We start from the raw sequence: 26662 nt of genomic DNA, 5'->3' as shown, positions 1-26662 counted from the left end.
AATGAGGCAATCCATTCAGGTCCACGTCCCAATCACTGGGATAACAGCAAATTGTTTTCACTGCTCCAGAATGTTACTGGGTAGAAGGAAGACAGATTAAAACTTAACTGGTTGTGTGTGGGGGACAGAGCATGGAATTAACTCAAAACATGAAAATTTCCTGCTGCTGTTGTCAACAAGATTATACACCACGAAAATGTTTTTTTTTGGGAGATGGTGCCCATCCTTCAGTGTCTTTCAGATAAACAGTTTTAATATTCCAGTTTTTACAGATGAGGAAGCTAAGGCACAGAATAGTTGAGCCTTGAACAAGGTCAGATAGCTAACAAGTAGCAGGGACCATTTTAAACCACTGCACATGTAAAAAAAAAATGCTGTTCTGGAAATTCAAAGTCCAGAGTTCTAGTCTTAGCTGTGGAAGATATCTGAGCTGTGGCACTAACTAGCTTAGTGATATTGAGCAAATCACTAAACGTCTCTGGTTCTCAGTTTCTTCATTTGTGAAATGAGGGATTTGGAATAAATAATCTCTTAAACCAAAAGTATGAAACACAAAGCCTACAACATTCCTGAGTGTGAAGAAACTTGATTAATATTCATTTGGGAAATGTTTAACAAAATTAATTAAAATACAATTAAACACAGATAACACTAATAAGTGGTTTTCTTAGTCTGAAGTTTATCTTGAGTTTATTTTTGTATTTATTTAGTATTTTATTTTTCCCTAGTCACATGTAAAAACAATTTTTAAATTTTGTTTTTAAAACTCTGAGTTCCAAATTTTCTCCCTTCCTCCCTCCCCACCCTTCCTCATCGAGAAGGCAAACAATTCAATATAGGTTAAACATATGTAGTCATGCAAAACATATCTATAATAGTCATGTTGTGAAAGAAATCATGGACAAAAACCATTAGGAAAAATAAAGTAAAAAAAGTATGCTTCAATCTGTATTCAGGCACCATGAGTTCTTTATCTGGGCATGGAGAACATTTTTTCATCATAAGTCCTTCAGAGTTGTCTTCACCAAAACATGAAATCCCTACTCCTGACACAAATGAGTCTCAAATAATCACAAAACAACTAAGAATATTTTAAGACTCACCAAGATAGATGCTTCAAAAGTCTGCATTTTAAAATTTTCTATTTGTGACAAATTTCCTGCCAAATATAACTAATTGGGGCACACCACTAACTCTCTCCTTTCTGAAGCTGTCCAGTTTCTAGTTAGCATTGTGGTTAGAGAACAATTCTTTCTGTAATTTTCAGTTAAATGTATCTCTATGGCTGCCTGTTTTGAGTGATGGATTACTCCAGGACTTTGCAAGAAAATACTGAATAGACAAATCATGATTGACTAGTTTAACCAAGAGGTATGGTCTGAATATGTCTTAATTGGATTGCTGAGCCCTAAACTCTCTTGAACAGCAGTTATCGTCATAAACAGCAGTATCATTATCAAGTCATATATCACTAGATCATCTTTTTGACCTTCACTCAACAGGTTGTTTTTTATCTGCAGATTTTACAAGTGTGATTTGGAAGAGGAAAATATGAGACTGCCTTCCTGACAATATAATCAAAGCTACATTTTCAAATTACATGGCTACAAGGGACAGCTAGGTGGCCCAGTGGATAGAGCACCAGCCCTGAAGTCAGGAAGACCTGAGTTCATATCCGGCCTCAGACCAAACACTTGACACTTACTAGCTGTGTGACCTTAGGCAAGTCACCTAACCCCGATTGCCTCACCAAAAAAAATAAATAAATAAACAAATTACATGGCTACAGCTCCCAGCAGGTGAAACTTCCTTGTCGCATCAGAACCTCAATGAATTATAAATGATCTCAAAAATTTTGAGTTAAAAAAAAAGGAGATGACATTGAAAATATAAAACAAAGGAGCACAGGTAGAAAGTCTACGTTTGAATTATGCCCAATGTAATCATAACAATGAAAAAATACCAACCACAAAATTATTAACTATACTATAGATAGAAAAAATATTCATTCTGATTAACAAAACATTTACAGAATTAAATAGAAGATATTTAAGGTCAAATTAACAGTGTTGAAGTTCATCACATTCTCAAGAAGTCTTTCAGGCTCTGCAGATATCTGATAATTATTAATTATTAATAATTATTAAATTAATAGTAATTCCTGGAGAAATAGGGAATGGCTGAAGTCTTATTTATGAAAACAATGTGCTTCCAAACAGGAAATATCTTTTCTCTTACTACCTCCACTTTCAATGCTAAATAACCATTTCTGGATGAGTGCAAATCAATAAAAACACTATATCTAAAATTAACAGTAGTCTTAAGAATAAATTCTGTAATGATCAAGAACATCCACCAAACCAAAGAGAATTGACTGGATTTCCCCAAAGCTGAATTCTTTGGAATTAAGGCAAAATGGTTTCTTTTTATCAGAAGAAAAAAGGCAATACTGCTTAGGGACAAAAAAAAAACTCTTTAAATAAAATTTGTAGAAATAGGAGTTTTAAAATGCATTTATAAAATCTGCTTACATTTGTAAGTATGCATTCACATAAAAACTCATGAGTACATATACACATATATGCATATATATGCACGTCTATACATGTGTATATGTGTATGTATATATATAGATACATATGTATGGATATATATGTCTGTGTATATATGTACGCATATATACATGTGTATATATATAATGGGCAAAATTTTCATATACCAGGTTCAGTCTGCTGACACTCAACATGTTTCAAAGGGTCCTTCAAGCTGATACCCAACATGTTTTAAGGGTCTTTCATCAGCAAGTACCCAGGGAATGTAAACTAATTTTAACATGCAACTAAGACAAACAACTCTAACAACAAACCTACTATAACCATACACACAGACACACAGACACAAAGATACACATACATACACACACACACACACACACACACACAGAGTAAATATAATTTTTCCAAAGTCAAAAATTCTCAACTCCTGTTTATTTTGTGTGTAATTGTTGGCACACTTTAAATCTTTTAAAACTTTTAGTTTTCTCTAAACCTTAAGATACTTCTAGGCTACAATGACCTGTTTTTCAGGCATTGTGAGCTTGGAAATACAAACACACTTTGGCATTAGCTTGATTAAAGCAGAATTATCATGGTAATACCATTGCAACAATAAAACTATATCATTCCACCAGAACAGAACAGTTGAAGTGGAAAGATTGACATATATGGAATCCATAGAGCCTGGTTTTAAAGTGTAGCTTTTACAATAGTGAAATTCTGAGCAAATCACTTAAGCTCTCCAGCCACTGAAATGAAGCGTTTGGTGAAAACAATAATGTGAAAGAAAACAACATTGAAAAACAACAGATGTCTAATCAATTCACTGACCAGTAATGATTTCAAAAGACTGATGAAGAGCAAGCTTCTCAGCTCTCAAAAGAGATGTGATAGTTTAGAGGTGCAGAATGAGAATTATGCTTTCAGACCCAGCCAATATGTTGATTTGTTTAGCTTGAGGGTCTGTATTTGTAACAATGGAGGATTTGGGAGGTGGGGAGGAGAAAAAAGAAGGAAAATAGGAAGGAAGGAAGATAGGAAGGAAGGAAGGAAGAAAGAAAGGAAGGAAGAAAGGATTAGAGAGAGAGGGAGGGAGGGAGAAAGAGAGAGGAAGGAAGGAAGGATCAGAGACAGGGAGGGAGGAAGGAAGAGAGAGAGAGAGAGAAGGAAACATTTCAAAAAATACACAGAAGACATTAAGAAGAAGAGATATCTGAAGGAGTCTTAGATAATTTAGACTGTTTAGAACATTGAGAAGTTAAGTGATTTGCTTAGGATTACACAGCCAGCATATGCTAGAGCTGGTACTTGAACCTAGGTTTTCCTGGCTTCAAGACTAGCTCTCAACATGCTCCCTCAAAGATACAGAGGTGGGAAAATCAACATACATGTAAGTAGTTACTAAATTTTTTATTTGTTCTTTTTGTAACAATGATATTTTTGATATTTTCAAGGGAAAAATGAAATAAAATGACAATGTCAGCAGAGGTCTTCTCTATGACCCTTTCTAGTTCTAAGTGGATATTTATTAAACAAATCATAAGTAGATTCTCTACTTTGGGGGACTGTACATGCTATGGTCATCTCTAAAACAAGGACAAAAGGTAGTGAATCGCACTTCATTTTTAACAAATGCTTCTTTCAGGGCAGGTAGATGGCACAGTGGATAGAGCACTGGCTCTAAAGTCAGGAGGACCTAAGTTCAAATCTGGCCTCAGACCAAACACTTGACACGTACTAGCTGTGTGACCTTGGGCAAGTCACTTAACCCCAATTGCCTTACCAAAAAAAAAACAAAAACCAAAAAAAAAAAACGCTTCTTTCACAGGTACTTTCTCTAGTCATTTTTTCAGTTACATAGAAGAAAAATTAAGCCTAAGTAAGGGAAATAGGGAATTGGAGGGAATTGGAAAAAGATACACCATATTAAGGTAAAGCAAAAAAAGCAGAACCCCAATGTTCTTGAATCACCTTCTTGTGATTCATAAAGATAAATCAATAATCCTGCAATATGATGTAATATTTCTTCTGTATGGCAGAGATTTCCTAAAAGAATCTAATATACCAAGTACAAATCTCCAAACATAATATTTCTTTGGAATTAGAGTTGAAGCAAGAGGGATTTGGGTAAATATGAAGGAGTTGGAGATTAAATTACCTAGATAATTTCTTCAAAGAATTCAATTCACTTTTCATGTGTAAACACTTTCTTAGGGATAAAAAGAAAAACATGTTATCATGCATCATCCCTCATTCTCTCCTATTTTCTAGTCTTGGAGTAGAGTGTAGTCTTTTTTACCTTGTGCCCTTGTTCCCAACACCTCCTCCCAATTTCCTTTGAGAATTTACATCTTTGTTCATTCCTTCTCTCATTATAATCTTCAGTTTCTCTATCTAAGTATCTCCTTCCCTCCTGTGTAAATGCACTCCCAGATCTTTTCACCATTCACTTGACCCAATTGCATCACCTCAATCTATTGTTCATGATTCTTTTCTCTGAAAAACTGCTTTTTAAAAATAAGGGAAGGAGGGAAATTAGTGCTTACTGTTTATAGACTTTTGGACATAGTTCTAAATTGCCCTCCAAAATGGTTGGATCAGTTCACAATTCCACCAACAATACACCAGTGTTCCAATTTTCCCACATCTTCCCCAACATTTATCATTTTCTTATTTTGTCATGTTGGCCAGTCTGATAGGTGTGATGTGGTACCTCAGAGTAGTTTTGATTTGCATTTCTCTAATCAATAGTGATTTAGAGCATTTTTTCATATGACTATAGATGGCTTTAATTTCTTTATCTGAAAACCGCCTGTTCATATCCTTTGACCATTTCTCAATTGAGGAATGACTTGCATTCTTATAAATTCAACTCAGTTCTCCACATATTTTAGAAATGAGGCCTCGATCAGAGATACTGGATGAAAAAATTATTTTCCAGCTTTCTCCTTCCCTTCTAATCTTGGTTGCACTGGCTTTGTTTATACAAAAACTTTTCAATTTAATGTAATCAAAGTTACCCATTTTGCATTTCATGAGGTTCTCTATCTCTTGTTTGGTCATAAATTCTTCCCTTCTCCATAGATCTGACAGGAAAACTATTCCTTACTCTTCCAGTTTGCGTATAGTATCAGCCTTTATACAGAAATCAAACACCCATTTTGACTTAATCTTGGTGTAGGGTTTAAGATGTTAGTCTATGCCTAGTTTCTTCCATACTTTTTCCCAGGTTTTCCAGCAGTTTTTGTTAAATAGTGAGTTTTTATTCCAGAAGCAGGAGGTTTTGGACTTATCAAATAGTAGATTACTATAGTCATTGACTATTGTGTCTTGTGTACCTATTTGACTGATCCACCACTCTGTTTCTTAGCCAGTAACAAGTAGTTTTGATGATTGTTGCTTATTATAATACAATTTAAGATCTGGTAAGGCCAGGCCACCTTCCCTTGCATTTCTTTTCATTAATTCCTTGATATTCTGGAGCTTTTGTTCTTCCAGATGAATTTTGTTAGTTTTTTCTAGCTCTATAAAACAATTTTTGGTAGTTTGACTGGTATGGCACTGAATAAGTATTTTAACTTAGGTAGAATTGTCATTTTTATTATATTAGCTCAGCCTACCCATGAAGCAAATGATATTTTTCCAATTATTTACATCTGATTTTATTTGAGTGAAAAATGTTTTGTTAACTGTGGTTTGTTTTGGGAGATAGACTCTCAATTATTTTATATTGTCTACAGTAACTTTAAATGGAATTTCTTTTTCTATCCCTTGCTTTTGGGTTTTGTTAGTAACAATATATAGAAATCCCAATGATTTATGTGGGTTTACTTTACATCCTGTAACTTCGCTTAAGTTGTTTATTATTTCAAGTCATTTTTCACTTGATTCTCTAGCATTCTCTGAGTATACCATCTTATCATCTGCAAAGAGTGATAGTCTTGTTTCTTCTTTGACTAGTCTAATTCTTTCAATTTCTTTTTCTTCTCTTATTGCTAAAGTTAACATTTCTAGTACAATATTGAATAAGAGTGGTGATAACCGACATCCTTATTTCACTCCTCCTCTTACTGGAAATGCTTCTAGTTATCCCCATTACACATAATGCTTGCTGATGGTTTTAGATAGATGCTAGCTATCATCTTAAGGAAGACTCCATTTATTCCTATGCTCTCTAGTGTTTTTAATAGGAATGGGTGTGTGTTTTGTCAAAAGCTTTTTCTGCGTCTATTAAGATAATCATGTGGTTCCTGTTAGTCTTCTTGTTGATAGGGTCAATTATGGTGATAGTTTTCCTAATATTGAACCAGCCCTGCATTCCTAGTATAACTCCTACCTGGTCATAGTGTATTATTCTTGTGATAAGTTGCTGTAATCTATTTGCTAATATTTTATTTAAAATTTTTGCATCTCTATTAATTAAAGAAATCGGTCTATAATTTTCTCTGTTTTGAATCTTCCTGGTTTAGGTATCAGCACCACATTTATATCATAAAAAAAATTGGTACTACTCCTTCTTCACCTATTCTCCCACATAGTTTATATAAGCATTGGAATTAGTTGTTCTTTAAATGTTTGATATAATTCAGTTCTAAATTCATCAGACTCTGGCGATTTTTTCTTAGGGAGTTCATTGATGGCCTGTTCAATTTCTTTTTCTGAAATGGTGCTATTTAAGCATTTTATTTCCTCTTCTGTTAATCTGGGCAATTTATATTTTTGTAAATATTCATCCATTTCACTAAGATTGTCAAATTTATTGGCACACAGTTGGGCAAAATAGCTCTTAATTATTGTTTTGATTTCCTTCATTTTTGATGCTGGTAATTTGGTTTTCTTTTTCTTTTTAATCAAATTAAACAAATGTTTATCTATTTTGCTGTTTTTTTTTTTCATAAAACCAGCTTAGTTTTATTTATTAGTTCAACAGTTTTCTTAATTTCAATTTTATTAATCTCTCCTTTAGTTTTCAGTATTTCTAATTTTCTATTTAATTGGGGATTTTTAATTTGTTCTTTTTCTAGCTTTTTTATTTGCATGCCCAATTTACTGCTCTCCTCTTTCTCTATTTTATTTATGTAAGCACTTGAAGATATAAAACTTCCCCTAAGCACCACTTTCTTTTTATTTATTTATTTTATTATTTTTAGGCAATTGGGGTTAAATGACTTGCCCAGGGTCACACAGCTACTACGTGTCAAGTGTTTGGTTTGAAGCCATATTTGAACTCAGGTCCTCCTGACGTCAGGGCCAGCGCTCTATTCCCTGCACCACCTAGCTGCCCCGTAAGCACCGCTTTCGCTGCATACCTTAAGTTTTGGTATGTTGTCTCATTACTGTCATTCTCTTGGATGAAGTTACTATTTCCACAATTTGTTGTTTGACTCACTCATTCTTTAGGATTAGATTATTTAGTTTCCAATTATTTTTTAGTCGATCTTTCCATGGCCCTTTATTAATATAATTTTTATTGTATCATGATCTGAAAAGGATACAGTTAATATTTCTGCCTTTCTGCATTGGATTGTGAGGTTTTTATGCCCTAGTACATGGTCAATTTTTGCCAAGAAAAAGGTATATTCCTTTCTATCCCCATTCAATCTTCTCCAAGAGGTCTACCATATCTAACTTTTCTAAAATTGTATTCACCTCCTTAAACCTATTCCTTGTTTATTTTGTGGTTAGATTTATTTAGTTCAGAGAGGGGGAGGTTGAGGTCTCCCACTAATATAGTTTTGCTGTCTGTTTCTTTCTGTAACTCCCTTAACTTCTCCTCTAAGAATTTCAATGCTATACTACTTGGTGCATATATGTTTAGTAACGATATTACTTCATTGTCTATGGTGCTTTTTAACAGGATGTAGTTTCCTTCCTTATGTCTTTTAATTCAATCTATTTTTGCTTTTGCTTTTGCTTTGTCTGAGATCAGGATTCCTACCCCTGCTTTTTCTACTTCAGCTGAAGCATAATATATTCTACTGCAGCCTTTTCCCTTTACCCTATCTGTATCCCTTGTTTCAAATGTGTTTCTTGTAAACAAAGTATTTAGGGTTATGGTTTTTAATCCATTCTGCTATCCATTTCCATTTTATGGGAGAGTTCATCCCATCCACATTCACAGTTATGATTACTAGTCATGTCTTTCTCTCCACCAGATCTCCACCACCACCCCCTTGTTGTGCTTTTCTTTCTCCTTTCTCCATTTCCCTCTTCACAAGTGTTTTGCTTTTGACCACCATCTCCCTCAATCTTCCCTCCTTTCTATCCCTCATCCTTTTTCTTTCCCCTTTCCCCTCCTACTGCCTATAGGGAAAGTTAGATTTCTATACCTAAACATGTTAGTCCCCCTCTTTGAGCCAAATCCAATGAAAGTAAAGTTCAAACAATGCTCATCTCCCTCCCTTCTTTCCCTCTACTGTAATGTGTCTTTATGCCTCTTCAAGTGATGTAATTTACCCTTTTCTGCCTCCTCCTTTCCTCTTCTCCCATTACAATCCCTTTTCACAACTTAGTTTTTTTATCATCACATGAAAGTCAATTTATACCCACAACCTCTGTCTATGTATATCCCTTCTAAATGCTGTAATGAAGATACAGTTCTCAAGAGTTATAATTATCATCTTCCCATGTGGGGATGTAAACAGTTTGACCTTATTGAATAATGATTTTATTTTTCCTTTTCTGTTTACCTTTTTATGACTCTCTTGAGTCTTATATTTGAAGATCAAATTTTCTGTTGAGCTCTGGTCTTTTCATCAGGAAAGTCTGGAAGTCCCCTATTTCTTTGAATGCCCATCTCCTCCCCTGAAAGATTATGCTCAATTTTGCTAGGTAGTTGTTCCTTGGTTGTAATCCAAGCTCCTTTGCCTTACAGAGTATCATATTCTAACACCTCAGATCTTTTGATGTAGAAGCTGAAAGGTCTTGCGTAATCCTGACTGTGTTTCCATGATATTTAAATTGTTTCTTTCTGGCTGCTTGTAGGATTTTACCCTTGACCTGATAATTTTGGAATTTGGCTACAATATTCCTTGGCATTTTCAATTTATGATCTCTTTCAGGAAGTCATCAGTGGATTCTTTTGATGACTATTTTTCCCTCTGGCTCTAGGACCTCAGGGCAGGTTTCCTTGATGATTTCCTGAAACATGTTGTTCAGGCTCTTTTTTTATCATGGTTTTCAGGTAGACCAATAATTTTTAAATTGTCTCTCCTGGATCTGTTTTCCAGATCAGTTGTTTTACTAATGAGGTATTTTACGTTTTCTTCCATTTTTTCCTTTCTTTCTATTTGACTGATTCTTGATGTCTAACAATGTCATTAGCTTCCACTTGATCAATTCTAATTTTTAAAAAATTGTTTTCTTCTATCAGATTTTGTACCTCCTTTTCCATTTGGCCCATTTTATTTTTTAAGGAGTTCTTCTCCTCGGTGAGTTTTTGTGCCTCCTTTTCTATTTGGCCAATTCTACTTTTTAAGGACTTGTTTTCTACAGTCAATTTTTGTTCTTTTTCCAAGCTATTGACTCTCTCTTGCATACCTCCAATGTCTTTCCCCAATTTTTCTTCTACCTCTGTTATTTGACTTTTAAAATCCTTCCTAAGCTCTTCCAAAAAGGTTTTTTGGGTCTGACACCAGTTCTGAGGCCAGTCCCTTTTGAGATTTCAGATGTGGGTATATTGACAATGTTGTCCTCTTCTGAATTTGTGCCTTGATCTTCCCTGTCCCCACAATAAATATCTATGGTCATTGTCCATTTCTGCTTTTTGCTCGTAGTGTTTGCCTGTTTCCTGGCTCTTAAAATTAAGCTATCCTGCCAGAGCACAGGGTCCACGGACTCAAGCTTCTTGCACTGGTAGCCTGGGACCTGGTCACTGGCTTTGTGTGCTAGGGCCAAAGGTGCTGGCAGCTAGAGGATGTAGGGGTCTGGCAGCTTACCTGGTGTTGAGCTTGGGTAAGCAAAATGAGAGTTCTTGGGGTGGGGGTGGGGAATCTGGCCCCTGGAGGATGCCTGCTCACCTGGGCTTCTTTCAAGCACTCAAACGTTTTGCTGCTGTAGGATGTCTGCCAGTCTTGAGCTGTGTCTCCTGTAGTAGTACTTAGGAGATTTTGCTGCTAGAGAATGCCAGTACCCATGGTGGTTTTCTAAGCTAGTGTCTACCAATTCCCCTGCCTGTGTTGGGGGGTGGGGGGGTTTGGTGTTGGCGCTTGCCTGCTCCACCACCCTGGGGCTAAGGAACTCCCCCTGGTTTGCTGAAGTGGGGCTTGCCACTGGCTTATTGGGATGCCTCCTGTCCTATACTGCACCTCCTCCCCCAGAGCAAGAGGGCCTTTCCCGTTAATCTCCAAGTTTCTTTTGCTACAAGACTGCTGTATCCTGCCTTTCTGTTGGCTCAGCTGTTCTAGGGTTTTTGCTGGGGATATACTTTCTGGGCTTTCAGAGGTCAATAAGGGAGGGTGAGAGCAACTTACTTCTTTCTCCACCATCTTGGCTCCCAGAAGACTATCTAATGTCAAGAGAAATCATGGCTGTTCTGCTCAATGCTTTAATAGTTCGCAGTTTAAATACTTGCCCAACACAGCAATAGCTAAGTTATTCATGATCAGAATTTTGGAATGCTTTGCTATGAGTAAACCAAGTTGTGAGATTTAGCTATTTTAGTTAAAAACTCTACTAGGATTATATTTACAGTGACTTAGTGACTTTAAGAACCCCTTTCATTAAATTTTATATCCAAGTATAGCAATATGTCTATGGTAAATAACTATTCATTTTCACTCCCTTGTTAAATATTAACACAACTGCCATTTTCTCTACTTCCTGATTTGAAATATTATCTCCTACTTCAATTTCATGAGGATAAGCAAATAGTAAAAACTACATTATCATTAACACATGCATGACATTAGTCTGTTTTCTTTATACCTCAGAGGAATGACATGCCAAATAATCCATTATAAAAGCAAGAGATGTGTGAGAAAAGAAATGCAGATTTTATGTTCTTATTTAGATCAACCATATAACAATGTACATATCAGGAAAGTGCTGATTCAGGATTGTCACACCAAGAAATAAAGCAATTCTTACTGAAATTGTTTCTTGAGATTTCAAATAGATGACAAAAGCTCATTAATTCAGATTTCATGAGTTCAACTTAATAAGGTTCCCATAGGAACTGGATTGAAGCTGCAGTTGTGTTTAGTTTTGTAACTATGCATATAAAAATGTCTGGTAGGCAACAGAATATTGTAAACAAGATTATATGAGAATTGTTTACCTACTTAAGAAAACAAGCTATTTGCAAATATTTCTAGGTTATGTATTTAGGGCTCAGCCAAAGACTGGCTGAGTAACTTTGAACAAGTCACAACTCTCCTTCTTCATCTCCCCACTCCACCAATTCTCACCTTGCTCTTAAGAACATGACCCAGCCTGACATGAGGTGCTCACCATCACCTTTCCATTGCTGTTTGGTGATCTTCAACTATAATTCGCTGGACACTGTGGTGTTTCATGACTCATTGCTAAATAACACTGGAATAATACTGTTTTTTAAAAACTATAGGCCTCTATTTCAGGAAGAATCTAGGGTCTTCTTAAAAAATAATTCTCAAATTGAAGATTTTTTTCTAGAATGTTATCTTCTTCCCACTTAATTCTGGGCCTAGATACTTTGCTTTGTTTTTTTAATTTCCAGTGTCAGGGCAACTATTTGTAACTAGCCAGCTAGCTATGTGTGTATATATACATACATAAACTGTTAGTTGAGCTCTATGGGTTATCCATCTAAATGCATAACATAATCTAGAAAATAGGAATTCCTCATGCATTGGGTTTTTTTTTTTCCTGTGTGAATTGGGCCAAACTCTTATTGAGTGATCATCAGTCTCATTATGCAAGGCTCTAAAATATCCTGGGTCTCGATGCCATCAATTCAATGTTATAATTAAGAGCACCTTGAATATTTAACTATTTCTAGAGAATTCGTCTTTGAATTGTATGTTGTATGGAATGACTTCCTTGTCAGTAGTATACACCTCTGAGAGAACACATCTCCCTGTATACCTTGGTTGGTAAAAGGAACCAAGCTTATCTCTCTTGCTGTATCTTTCAAGGAATCTTATATAAATATGGCATATACATACAAAACATGTTGTAGGAACCTGTAAGACACACATCAAAGCTTTGTTTTGCTTTACTAAATCAAAAGATATGTTTTATAGCCAACATACAATAAACACAATGGGATGTTTTATTTTGTATACCTTTCAGTCTATTATTACTTTCCTATTTATGTGGAGGGTAGAACCATGCTTTTAGTCATGAAAACTGGTCTCCACTCTTCTCTCTTTGCCAATTGGTGGCCAAGTGTTACCGATTCTATCTCCACAACATCTATCATATCTAATTCATTATCTCCACTTATAAGACTATTCCCCTAATTCAGTCCATTGTTAGCCCTTTCCAGAACTATTTCAAAACCCTCCTAATTGATCTCCCTGCTTTGTCTGTCCCATCTTGAATCCATTCACCACAGCACTGTCAAATTGATGTTACTAAAGAACAGGTCTGATTATATCATTCCCAAAGCTCCAGCGACTTCTTATTGCCTCTAGTATAACAAAATACATTATCCTCTTTTACATAAAATATAAAATACTCTTTTTGGTATTCGAAGTCCTTCACAATCTGGCTATTTTGTCTCTCTTCCCCAGTGCAATTATTCCTTTTTATTGGCTTTGGGTTCAAGCAAATACTTGCTGTTTCCCAGGCATGACATCCCATCTCTCTTCATGACTTTGCATTGGCTTCTTCCCCAGGACTAGAATGCTTTCCTGTCTCATCTACATATACCTCTTAGAATTTAAAGTTTTCATGTCTCAGTTCTACACTTAGACTCTATATTTGTTACGCATTCCCTCTTCTGAAGTTATTTTGTAATTACTCTGTTACGTATTTTTGCATTTTTTTATCTATGCTTACATTATGTCCCTATCCCACCAAACCCCATTCTAATGTCAGTTTTTTGGATAAAGCTGGATAGTGCAGTGGATATAGCACAAGATTTAGAATCAGGAGACATTGGTTCAAATCTTGCCTCAATTCCTAGTTGAGTGACCTTGAGCAAGTCACTTAAATTATCTAGCTTCCTCAGTAAAATGAGGACAATGACAGCATCTACCTCATGGGATTGCTGTGAGGATCAAATGAGTTAACATATTTAAGTGCTTTGCAAATGTTCTGTTCAGTCATTTTTCGTCTTATTTGACTCTTCATGACCCCATTTGGGGTTTTCTTGGCAATGATACTGGAGTGGTTTACTATCTACTTGTCCAGCTCATCTTACACATGAGAAAATTGAGGCAAACAGGTTTAAGTGACTTCCCCGGCGTCACGGAGCTAGTGTCTGAGGCCAGGTTTGAATTCAGGCAGAGGAGTCTTCATGACTTCAAGCCTGACACTCCATCCACGACACCACCTAGCTGCAAATGTTAGTGTTATATAAATGTTACCTTACTCCTCCTACCACTACTATAAGGACAACAATGACTACTACTGTGATGATGACAACAACGATGATAACCATTTCATTTTGGTCTTTGTATATCCAGCACCTAGCACAGTGCCTGGAATATAACAGTGACTTACAAATACTTGTTGAATGAATGAATGCTCGATGCATCTATAGAGTCACCCACAAAGGGCAAGACTGGATAAATTGAGAGTCACAGCATTGAAGGAAATATCTACAGGGATGAAATCACAGATCCATTGATGGATTACATTTGTATTGATAATTCTTTTAATTTGTATTTATAATATTTTAAATAATTCCCAAAAATTTTAAAATATTATAAATGCAAATTAAAAGAATTATCAAAATAAAACATGTAATAGAAATCTACAATTTTACTTTGTTCTTCTCTTTGCTCAAGAAAGATTAGCTCAAAAAAAGTGACTGATTAAGCATTAATAGCTGCCCAGTTAGAATATAATGTGAATAAAAACCAAGTGGTTTAAAAAAGAAATAGAATTAAAGGAGAAGCTGATTGTAGGTAACGATTGTCGACTTAAGCAATGAAACACAGAAGGGATAGCTTTAAAGGAAATAGAGAAAAGTAAGGAGAAAACAAAGGACAAAAGTTACAAAGGAAAAGTAAAGAGAATGAAAATGAAAGGAATAAATTAAGAAAGATGTTAGAAGAAGAATGTTGCATAAGTACAAAGAGAATGATGAGATAATAAAAGTCAAACTTAGAAAGACACATTTATCTCTATTCTTTTTACAAATGAAGGGTATCACAAATGTCTGTATCCTTTGAGAACAGAGATAAGATGGACCAGCATCTTTCACTTTCTAATGACATGTGTCAATTTTCACACCAATTAGAAATATGAATGACTGAATGAAAAAAGCATTAGTTAATTAAAAATTAATTTTAGAAAGCATTTTGACAAGACAATTAGACTGATAAATGTGGAAGGAGCAGTAGCTGATGCCTTTCAAGTCCAAGATGGCAGATCAATAGAAGACCCTTTAGGACTGAAAATGAGCACAGGATTTCTCCACTGGCTACATATACATCCTGTTTAACAACCCAGGAACTACCATAATGTTGCAGTAACTGCATCTTCTGGTAGCCCTGTACTACATCTGGGACTGTTTTATCCAGTAAAAGAATGAAGCAATGAAAACTACTAGCAGTATACCCAGGGCTAGCAAGAGAATCCTCTCTTTCCTTTGGCACAAGGACAATTTCTACTCTTGCCTCCCCAAAATACAGACAAAGTCATCAAATATCTTTGAATTCACCTTTACCAAAAAAAGTTTTGTGAGTGAAAAACATTTTTTCTGAATTAAGTTCTGATTCTTATTAATACTGGCTAATATGAAGAAGGAAGGATTTAAGTGCTTACTATGTACCAGGCACTGTGCTAACTGCCTTATAAATATTATTTCATTTGATCAATGCCATCATTGTAAAACTACATAACAGCACAGTAGGTGCTGTTATAATCACAAATTTACAGTTGATTAAATGTGAGGAAGACAGTAGTCCGGTGATTTGCTTAGGGTCACACACCTGGCAAGTATCTAAGGCTATATTTCAACTTAGGTCTTCCTGACTTCAGGCCTAGCACTGCACCATTCTTATGTTTCTCATGCACATGCAATCTGACATACCTAAATGGCTTTAATGGAAAGGTAAAGATTTGTAATGTTTTCATAACTTGATCATAAATATTTGTTGAACTGACTTTGTTGATGTTATCCTGATACATAAAACATGTTGTCTACTTAAATTGTGAGATAGCACTAATATTTGCTCTCCCTGTTTATTACTGCCTTTACTGTACGTCTGCCCCCTTGGACTCAAGACCTCTTTTGTCATAAGTCATAAATAACACAACCTATTACTATCAAAACATATACAAGATAAGCATATACTTAGAAGATTAAAATATTGATGCATGTCATTGTGAAAAGAACAGATGATGTGGGGTTCAGACTACATGATTATACAGAAAAAAAGGCTGAGGAAAGAAGAAGGAAATGACCTCTCACATACCTGAGTCATCAGCTCTTAAAAATTACAGAGAAAAGTAACGAAGTTTAAGGGAATCGGCTTTATTTTCTTACATAATACTTCACTCATAGACTCTATCTAAACAACAACAACAAAATAAACCTGAGGTCAATCTTATTCATCCAGCTAGGCAATTCTCAGACAGGCAGTTTTGACTTCTATATTCTCAGATATTTCCCCATTGATCTGCACAGGTTAAGTAGAGAAACCTGTAGCTACAGCTGTAGTTCTAGTCCCCTGATTTACTAGCTATAGCCCATAGCTATTTCTGCCACTGAAGCTGGTCAGGATTCAACTAAGATTTCATGAGACAGTACCCAATGGGATATGATCTTTCCTTCCTTGAATATGGAAGGGCATTTTACTTCACCTCTTCCTGCAAGTTTCCATCGTTCTACTTGGCATTAGAGATATTTCTATAGTTATTTCTGTAGGTTATTCCTTCCACCAACTTATAAGTTTCATGGAAGCAAAAACTATGTCTTACTAACATTTGTCTTTAGCACCTAGCAAAGGCTTCCATAAATAGTAGGTGCATGATAAATGTCAGAGTGCAATTGTAAACATTTCTAAAAATGGAGAATTACGTCAGTACACATTAAAGTTTACATTAGTAACACAAAGTACATTCAGTCTTTTACCTTTACTCTTTATGCAGTTGAGTAATTGGTAGATTGCATAATAGGATAATATATGGCAACTACTTTTCTAATCTTACACCTGGCAATGGTTGCCACCTTTTATTTATTGTAGCCTATGATGTATTTTTTTTTTCAGTTGAGTTGATGCCCCAAAATAGAAAAGTAGTTTATCATCCATTTTCAGGAAAAATGACCATATACTTTTATCAAGACAGCAAAGGATTAAAATAACACAGACCCCCCATGCATTCACTTGGCAGGCATCTAGAGCCTTCACATTTATTCCCAAAGTATTAAAAAGATTAAATGTAACTGTTTTAAACCTTTAGAGACCTAAAGTATCTTTCTAGATAGATACTAAAGGGACATATTTTGACCAATTTGTGTAGACTATCACAATGATTGTTTGAAACAAAGAGTATCATGAGTCTCTGGTTTCTAAATAATCTATGCTTTACATCATCACTAAAGAAAATGAGTAGCAATTCCCCTAAACCATACAAAATTATTTAACAATAATAATAATAATAGTACTCTTTTTTGTTGTTGTTGTTCAATGATTTCAGTTGTGTCTGACTCTTCATGACCCCATTTAGGGTTTTCTTGGCAAAGATAACTGGAATGGTTTGCCATTTCTAACTACAGCTCACTTTACAGATGAGGAAACTGAGGCAAACAGGATCAAATGACTTATCCTGGATCACACAGCCAGTAAGTGTCTGAGGCCAAGTTTGGACTAAAGTCTTACTGACTCCAGGTCTGGCACTCTATCCACTGTGTTACCTAAGTGCCCCCAAGAGCACTCATAGAGGTCAATTATAATACTACCCTTTATTATAATACTATTATAATATTATAATAATATTCTTTATCATATTATAATAGTATTCTATATAATATTATATATTAATGTATTTTATATATTATATATAATTAATATATTATATATAATATTGCATATAAATGTTATAATAATATTGCATTCATAAAATATTTTAACATTTGCAAAGCACTTTGTAGTTTATTTTGTTTGACCCTCAAAACAATCCTGTGAGGTAGGTATTATTATTATTATAGCCATTTTACAGAAAAAGAAGCTGAAGATGAGAAATGATAAGTGACTTAGCCAAGGTCTAACAGCTAGTGTATACTGGTAGCAAAATTTAAACCTTAGTCTTCCTGACTCTAAGTCCATTTTCTATCCACAATACTACCAAGTTGCTTCTAATAAATATTTATTGAGAAATTAAACATAATTCTATTCTAACTTGTTTTGATAATAATCTTCTAACTGAAAAAGTAAACTTTAAAAAGCCATGCCAGAATCAAAGAGTCTTAGCCATTCCCTAATAAATATAAAGACCTATTACCATAGAATGCAATGTGTTTTCTACAAGTATATTGTATTGTTGTTTTTCCACAGCACCAATCAAAATAAATTATTATTTTTAACTAATCTGTTATTTAAAAAGAATATAGACATTAAGATATACATACAACCTTTTTTTTAAAATCCATATTTGTAAAGCCAAAATGAGGATGCAGAGGCAGAAAGAGTTGATTATTTACAAAAATGATTATTTGCAATGAGTTAAAATAATTAAAAGAAAGTTTAGTATGAATTGGTGAAAACCCTGAATCATAGAGCATTTTAGAGGACTGCATTTTATCTAACATATATATATATGTATACACAACACACATATATACACATACATACATATATACACATACATATACACACATATACATTCACACAGATACACATATACATACATATACTCACATATATACAAACAAGGACATAATACACAAATACATGTGTGTATATAAGTATATGGTACATATGTGTGTGTACATGTATGAGAAAAATATATATATATGAGAAAAAATACCTTCTTGAAATAGACTTAATCTCTGTAACATCTATATCCTTCATAAAGGATACAGAATGACTTAAATTAAAATATCATTGTTTGTATTAAAATCATATTTTCTAAATCATTTGTTTCACTTGTACAAAATAGGCACCAAAACATTTGTTGGTTGATTTTAAAAAATTTCACTGAAATGGCAACCCAATTTTGAAATAATCTTTTTTGAAATATTAATTTTTAACAATTTCTCTGATATCATAAAAGTTACCAAATTCCTTCTTGAATTACAACCACTCCAATGAGTGGGTTTGAATTAATGATATTTTACTGTATTATCATCACTTGATATCTAAAATAAATATTCCCTTTCTTTATTTTACAAAATTATATCAGTTGTAAACTACAGTAGGAAAAAAACACAAACTAGTTATGCACCAAGTTATGACGCTCATCTCTTTCAGGGCTTGTTACACTGAAAAGGAAATTCCAGTGCCATAGGTCTGGGTATGGTGCCATAATTTATTCCTGCTAAGTTTAATACATATCTGTCAAATCAGAGTGTAACTGTGCCCCCTTTCACTGCATAAAATATGCCCTTCGATAGATAAAAATTAGTTTTCATTTCCTTAATTACAATTACTCATGTAGTTTTTTTCCTAAAGTGCTCTGCAGTTTGAGCCCATTCAGACATTAAATCACAAAAGATTCCAAAAGATGCTGCACAGTTCAACTATCTCTGTACCTCATCTAAGGCCTTACTTAACTCATCTCGAAAATATTGTTTTCAGTAAGTTGAATTAAACTATGTGTGACTAGACTGATAAAAAATATAAAGGTACACTACATTATCACATGATTTTAAATTATATTTCATTTATTCAAAATAGAAGGCTAAACTGATCAACTGCTGATTGTAATTAGGCAAAAAATCAATCCTCTTATTTTTTATATTAATAGAGTTTTAAGGACAAAAGGATTCTTAAATAGCTGCATTTTTATTCCTGTAATACAGAATTTCTTTGTGCTATTGGTGTATTCGTCAATAGTACTGAAGTACATATCTGAGAAATGTCCATCAAGGCAATAAGCTATCTAAAAACATTCTGATCTATAAACAAGAACTGATGTAACAATGAAAAGAGCCATTTTTTTCTTAATTTTGTAGCCCTTTCTGCAAACTGATTAAAATTACAGTAATTTTCATGATGTTCCAAACATAGCAGCATGAGATCCTTTTGTGACTTAATTCCCTCAACTACTTCATATCCAACATATATTATGTTGGCTAAACTTAACCTACTAAGCATAGTATTCAGGCCACATGTCAGCCAATTTATCATATTTCATCTGTGAAAGAAAACCAATTATTTGCTGATTAATCCTTCACAATATGGGAGGCTAGCAAAGAGAACATTAAAAAAAAATGAACCACATTCTAATGTCCTGATCACCATACCATTTACTCCATTTTAGAAAGTGAATGAAAATTTGTTCTTCAAGATTCATGCAATGAAAGAAAATATTAAAAATTAAAAGTGTCACTTAATGTAACATAATTAAGAAAGTTTCCTTGACTAACTCTAGGAGCCAATGTAAACATAGTGAGGGTACGGGCATTTTGGAGCTATGTCTTAGATATAAAGCAAGTTTCAAGGTAACTAACTACATAAAATTTTAACAGTTATTTATGCTCTTGTTTTATTTCAAATCAACATTCATAATATTTTTATTATTAGGAGCATGCTTGCCATAACCAAACCCCTATTTATATCCCTATTTATCGCTATTTGAGACACATTTTCAGTCTTTCAGAATGTCCATTAGCAGCAAAATGGACCAAAGCCTAATAACAAGGAAATATGATGTTTTGTTTTGTTTTCTGAGCAGAGACATAGTCTTCCTCTTGCATAATGTGATACATGTATCACATGTAGCCCCTTCACAATAATATTACGCAGGTCATAAAAGCATTTTGTCAAACCAACAAAGATCTCTCTTTTTTGGAGGTGTGTATAAAATGTGTTATGTAAATCAGTTTTGCTCAAGGTTTACAATATGCAATTATATGATATATAATTTCATAAGAAAAAGAAAGAACAAAAAGAGCATGCTAATATTCTTCCTCTCTTCTCTAAATAAAGGGAAGCTCAAACTTAGCTGTATTTGAAATTTGATTCTTAACCTTTGGCTTTTATTTCAAGTTGTATGTGTTCTAGAATTCTCTCCTCCCTTATTTTATGATTATAGACTTTGAATTGTGTGTCATTTTCCAATCTGGAAAATGAGTAGTAATTGATTTGCTGTTACTGTGGAATATCACAGGCAAGCACAGTCTTGCTGGTTTGTTTATATGGTATAATACCTGGACATCTATACAGCTTTCTTGCCTGTGCAATATCTCCTTTGCTCAAGCGTGTACGTTGGCCAATTGCAGGACGTATACCATTGTCATCACGGGAAGGAAGAATGGTATCTAGAAACATCCCCCTGAAAAAAAATCAGAAGAGAGCCATACAACTTTGTCAGTTTTTAGTTATCAAAATAAGCTTCTTATCTCTGTCTTTCAGTCTTTACAAATAACATAGCTATGTTTTACAACACTCGGTGAATTGAAGAGAGAAGTTTCCAGGGTTGGACAAAATTACTAATAATGGTGTGTATTTAAAAGAAAGAAAGAAAGAAAGAAAAAAAGAGGTTTTTGTGGGTTAATGTAAAATAGCTCTTGACATTTCTATTTCTTATAAATTCAATGGTGGTACTTAAATTTTCTTTTGAAATTTAAAACAAATGGGAAAAAAATCTTCGGTAATAGTACATATTCCCACATTGTGTAAATCATGCCTTTTGTCTTGGTATTTCAAACAGGCATGAAAACCCCAGGGAAGCTCAAGGAGGAATGAATATTATCATATTGTGAAGCTTCCCTAAAAAAGTACTTTCCCTCACAAAATTCTAAGCCATTTTCCCACTTGAAATTAACTAAATGAATTAAAAAGTGGGTCCAAATACCTCACAAAGTCATTGTGAGGAAAGTATTTTATAAAATACTATATAAATGGGAGCTATTACTACTGTCTAAAAAGTTTCTTTTAAGGTACATGGTAGAATAAGGAATAATTACAGTACAGATTACTTGGGCAATGCATTTAACTAATGTTTGTTTTTTTTTCCCATTTAAACATTTAACTTAAATTATCCTTTCACATGTAAGGTCTTTTATTATGAGACTTAATCTAATAAAATAAAACTGAATAAGGCCCTTTCACAAATTACATACAGACTAATATCAGGTACCTGCTCTAGGGCTTACATTCCCTCTAGAAGGGAGGAGAACTTCAGAGCTGGCAAGTAAACATCCTTAACATTTAAGTGTGTCCCATTTCATCCCTGCGACCCATACAGGCATCCAGCCTTATGGTACCACTCCAACCAAGGGCTTGTTACTCTCAATGGACTTGTAAGATGTACTTTCAATCATTATTCTCACTATCCATTTTTATTTCATGACCTGTATAAAGTACACCAACAATACTGGCTTTATTTCATATTCTGTGCTAAACATTTATAACTCTGAAAATAGCAATGAATTGAGAAATGACATGCACCAAGAGAAAATGCTTTGGGGAAAAAATAACTTTCACAAACAGATTAAAGTTAAATGTTGAGCTACATAAAGGATACTTGACACTATGAAAGCAAATTAGACTTCATCAGTTCAAACTCATGACAGAACATTCATTTTTCAAACGCATTAAAATGTCTGAAGTGCAGAAAACTGCAGTTTTATTAAGCAATCTCAGCTAGGCTGTGATTCATGGATGAGTGACTAGACATTTTGTGTTCTCTCATATTGGCTCTAGTTACACAATAGTTTGTTCAATGTGGGGTTCAGGACTCAAGTCCTGGAACATCTAGCAAAAATCTTTTTGTTTGTCTTAGATGATTCCAATATAATCAAGGTAAAAGAAGGATAAGGAGCCCCCACTCCCAGATGGAGTCCACTTACAGTCTATGTTCCACAAAGAGGGGAATAGGACACACTGAGGAATTAAGCTAGGAATCCAAACAATTTTGGCAGTAACAGAAGGAAAGAAATGGAAGTCTCAGCACAGGATAATTTGGAGTAAATGGGGTATAGGTGGAGAAAATACAGAAGGGTCATTGTGTCAATGTGTACACATTTCAAGTGTCATAGCTCAAGCTATGTTGAAAAAATTAAAAAAGGAGTTGAAACGTACTACAGTTTTGTAATAAGCCCTACTGTACTAATCAGGAATCTAAATCAATCATCACAGATTCTCTATTATTGAGGTAGGGATTAATGGGATCTTACTATGTCTGCAAGCCACTGAAAAACATCCTTTTCACTTCTCATTTTATATAGAAAAAAATGAAATGACAGTCTCAAAAAATTTTTCTGACAGCTCATCCTAAAAATGAAAGATGAATCTGAGAATTCTATCATTTTGTAAATTTCGGATGAAGCAAAACATCTGAAATGAAATGATGAAGTTGGCTTCATTGTGGCTGAACTAACTCAGAAGAAAGATTCTCACAAAGTCTTGAATACCACTCACATAAGGGTTTTAAAAAAGCCTTTCCTCACTAGCCTGGGAACCCAATCACCATTTGTAAAATTATAGTCTCCAAAACTCCTCTAGTAAATCTATCACTAGGACACAGAAAAAGAAAAAAATTGATTAATATGAGTAACACTTGCTCTCCCTACCCCTGCCCTTTGGTGGAGATGTTAATGAATAGATGTCAAAAATGTGGGCAGACAGAATACAAGAAAACTGCGGGTATAGAAAAACACACATGGGAAACCAATCTTTAATATTTAGTTGTGAGTTCTTTAATTTATTCTGAAGTTTGAAAAACTGAAAAAAGTTAAACATGGTCTGGAAAACCAATGCTTGTTCTTTGCTACAGTAGTAGAAAGAGAGTTGGATTTATAATCAGAGGGTTCAAGTTCAGATTTCATATCTATGACTTACTACCTCTCTGATTTGGGGCAAATCACTTAATGTTTCTGGGCCTCAGCTTCCCCAGGTATAAAAAGAGTTGAACTAGATGGCTTCTAAGGTTTCATCTAGATGTAAATTATGAACCTATGATCCTTAATGCAGAAGTCAATAATTTAACTGTAAAAAATGGTTAGTTTGGGTTTTTTTATTTTGTTTTGTCTTTATTTTGTTTTTTATTTTGTTTTGTCTTACACTTGTAATTTTATCACTGTAGTATATTTTATCACTATTATCACGTTGAGGAAATCCTATTACCAATGTACATCTTCAACTATTTTGCAATGTATGATCTTAGAGAGATGAATGGTGTAGTGAGGGGTTAAGTATTCACCCAGAATAACACCGTATGTCAGGAACAGGATCTGAATCCAAGTTTTCTTGATTCTGAAGCTAGCTATCCACTGCCTCTTGATCGAAATAGACAAACATAACTTCATATAAGTTGCAATGAGAGCTTTCATCATTTTCCTATTGTCTCACTGTATTATTAATGCAAATGTATCAATATTGTAACGTGGTATAGAAAATGTAAGCAACAGAAAACAACAAAATATACAAAACACAAATCAGTCTCAAGAAGAGAACAAACATTTCAAATGCAGTACCCATAGATCCACCTTGACTGGTGTATTTTTATTTTATTCTAATGCTGACTTGGAAATTTACTCCTTGATTTATTAAAGTTTATACAATTAAATCTGCCATAATAATAAATCAAAGTAAAACATTTTAACTGAATGAAACTCAGCAAAAAGATAATATTGAAGTTAATCCCATAAAAAGTGAAATCTTAAAATACGTTTTAAAGTAAAACCTGGAAAATTCCATATAATTATACAGTATTAATAAAAATATTTTTTCTAATTTATTTCTCCTACAAGGCAGTAGCATTTGAAGGATGTTCTTCTATTTCCTAACATCACAACAAAGGTTCTGAAGCAATCACACAGGGGAATAGAATTAAAATTCAAAAGTTATAACCTGAGACTCCAACCTTGAGAAGGTGTTCCTGGCATAATGCATAATACTGTCAAAATCATATGATTCCCCAAGGGAGTTCACTTCTCCAGGTTCCATCTTCAGGAAGTTGTACTCTTGACCTACAAATCATTGACAAGCACAGAGAGTTTCTCTCAATAGATCATACCCAGGAGGAAAAAAAAAAAGCTTTGTTTCCCTTCCACGACCCATACTTAGCTTTTACAAAATTCATGACCAGTATGGGGAGTACAGAGACATACTTCCAGCTAAACACAATGCAGCTAGGTGGTGCAGTGGATAGAGTGTCAGGTCTGAAGTCAGGAAAACTAATGTTCCTGAGTTCAAATCTGGCCTCAGACACTAGTTGTGTGACTCTAGACAACTGACTTAACTCTGTTTTCCTCAGTTACCTCATCTGTAAAATGAGCTGGAGAAGGAAATGATAAACCACTCCAGTATCTCTGCCAAGAAAATCATAAATGGGGTCACAAAGAGTCAGACATAATTAAAAAACAACAAACAACAAAAAAACACACATAGCACATAAGGCCCTGTCGTCTTCAATTCAGGGTAAGCCTGAATGAACAAAAACTAATTTTGTTAATAAATTGTTTTTTAAAAAATCTGGTAAAACATATGTTCTGGTTTGACTCACCCACATATACTTTTCCTAACATCTCTGATTGAGAGACAGGATGCACAGTAGAAATAGCATTGGCTATAGTATCAGAGGAAACAAGTTGAAACCCTACCTCTGACACTACATGTGTGACCTTGTGCAAGTCATTAACCTCTCTGGAGCAAAGTTTTCTCATCTATAAAATGAGAAAGTTGCATTAGATAATCTTTGAGATCCCATCTTGAACTACATATAAAATTCTGATGAGGTATCTTTAAAACAATTGCCTACTCCTGGATTATAAATCAGCTTTAGACATTTTAACTGTGTTTTCATCTTAAACCTATACCTATTTGTCCACAAAGGCATTCTTGTGATCAACTGTTATTCTATTTTTTGCTAACGTTTAAGCTCTACACACAAATATACACGCAATTTTACTGCATTTTAAAAATAGGAAAATTGCTTTCCAGAAAACAAGAGCAGCACATTCTCTACTTGAAAAAAGAAAACTCAAAGAGACCGTGAAGATCCATAGAGAAGAAAACTTCCTGCTCTGCAAGAGTTTTATTTGACAGATACAGTGATTTAGAGAATGATCCTCCAGTTCAGCAGTTAGGTGTCACAGTGGACAAAGTGACAAGCCTGTGGTCAGGAAGACCCCACTTCTTGATTTCTAATCTGGCCTCAGATACTAGCCATATGACCTCAGGCAAGTCACTAAACCCTGTATGTACCAGTTTCTCATAGACTCAAGAGAAGCATGAAGAGGTAAACAGGAAAGAGAAATCATAAGGGACTTATTAAAGTTGAACTATTTACATTGCTACATGAAAAGATGATCTTTGTAACTCCTTTGTCAGTATTAGGGTAGCTGAAGGAAAAAAATTAAATGTATGTATAGAGAGACAGATAGACAGACAGATAGACAGATAGATAGCAAAGATTGAGTTGAAGATGAAGGGGTGATATCTGGAGAATAAAATTAAGGAGTGAGATATGATTATACTGGAAGAAGGAGAAAGGGAGAGGAAGAATGGGGTAAATTATCTCACATAAAACAGACAAGAAAAGGCTTTTAGAAAAGGCTTTTACACTGGAGGGGAAACGGGGGAAGGTGAGAGGGAATGAATGAATCTTATTCTCATTGGATTTGGCTTAAGGAGGGAATAACATACACACTCAATTGGGTATGGAAATCTATCTTACCCTAAAGGAAAACAGGAGGGAAGGGGATAAGAGCAGGGAAATGACAGAGGGGAGGGCAGATTGGGGGAGGGTAATCAGAAGCAACTTCTGAGGAGGGACAGGGTCAAAAGAAAGAATAAAATAAACGGGGAGCTGGAAAGGATAAAGGGAAACATAGTTAGTTT

The 26662-nt window shown here is 34.4% G+C and overlaps 1 protein-coding gene across 1 annotated transcript in view; it reads right to left on the bottom strand.

Annotated features, from left to right (window-relative positions):
- The window catches only part of TLL1 (tolloid like 1), a 333372-nt gene that overhangs the window by 121234 nt on the left and 185476 nt on the right, over positions 1-26662 (bottom strand). Inside the window, exons 7-8 of the mRNA XM_027866868.1 lie at positions 24684-24789; positions 21025-21149 (exon numbers count right to left, since the gene is read on the bottom strand). Coding sequence (XP_027722669.1) covers positions 21025-21149; positions 24684-24789 — 231 coding nt within the window. The remainder of the gene's footprint in view (positions 1-21024; positions 21150-24683; positions 24790-26662) is intronic.

This window comes from Vombatus ursinus, unplaced genomic scaffold, assembly GCF_900497805.2.
Source record: "Vombatus ursinus unplaced genomic scaffold, bare-nosed wombat genome assembly UNPS02014784.1, whole genome shotgun sequence".
NCBI classification, from domain to species: Eukaryota; Metazoa; Chordata; class Mammalia; order Diprotodontia; family Vombatidae; genus Vombatus; species Vombatus ursinus.
The sequence above is the reverse complement of the archived record's forward strand: the minus strand, read 5'-3'. Positions and strand labels throughout refer to the sequence as shown.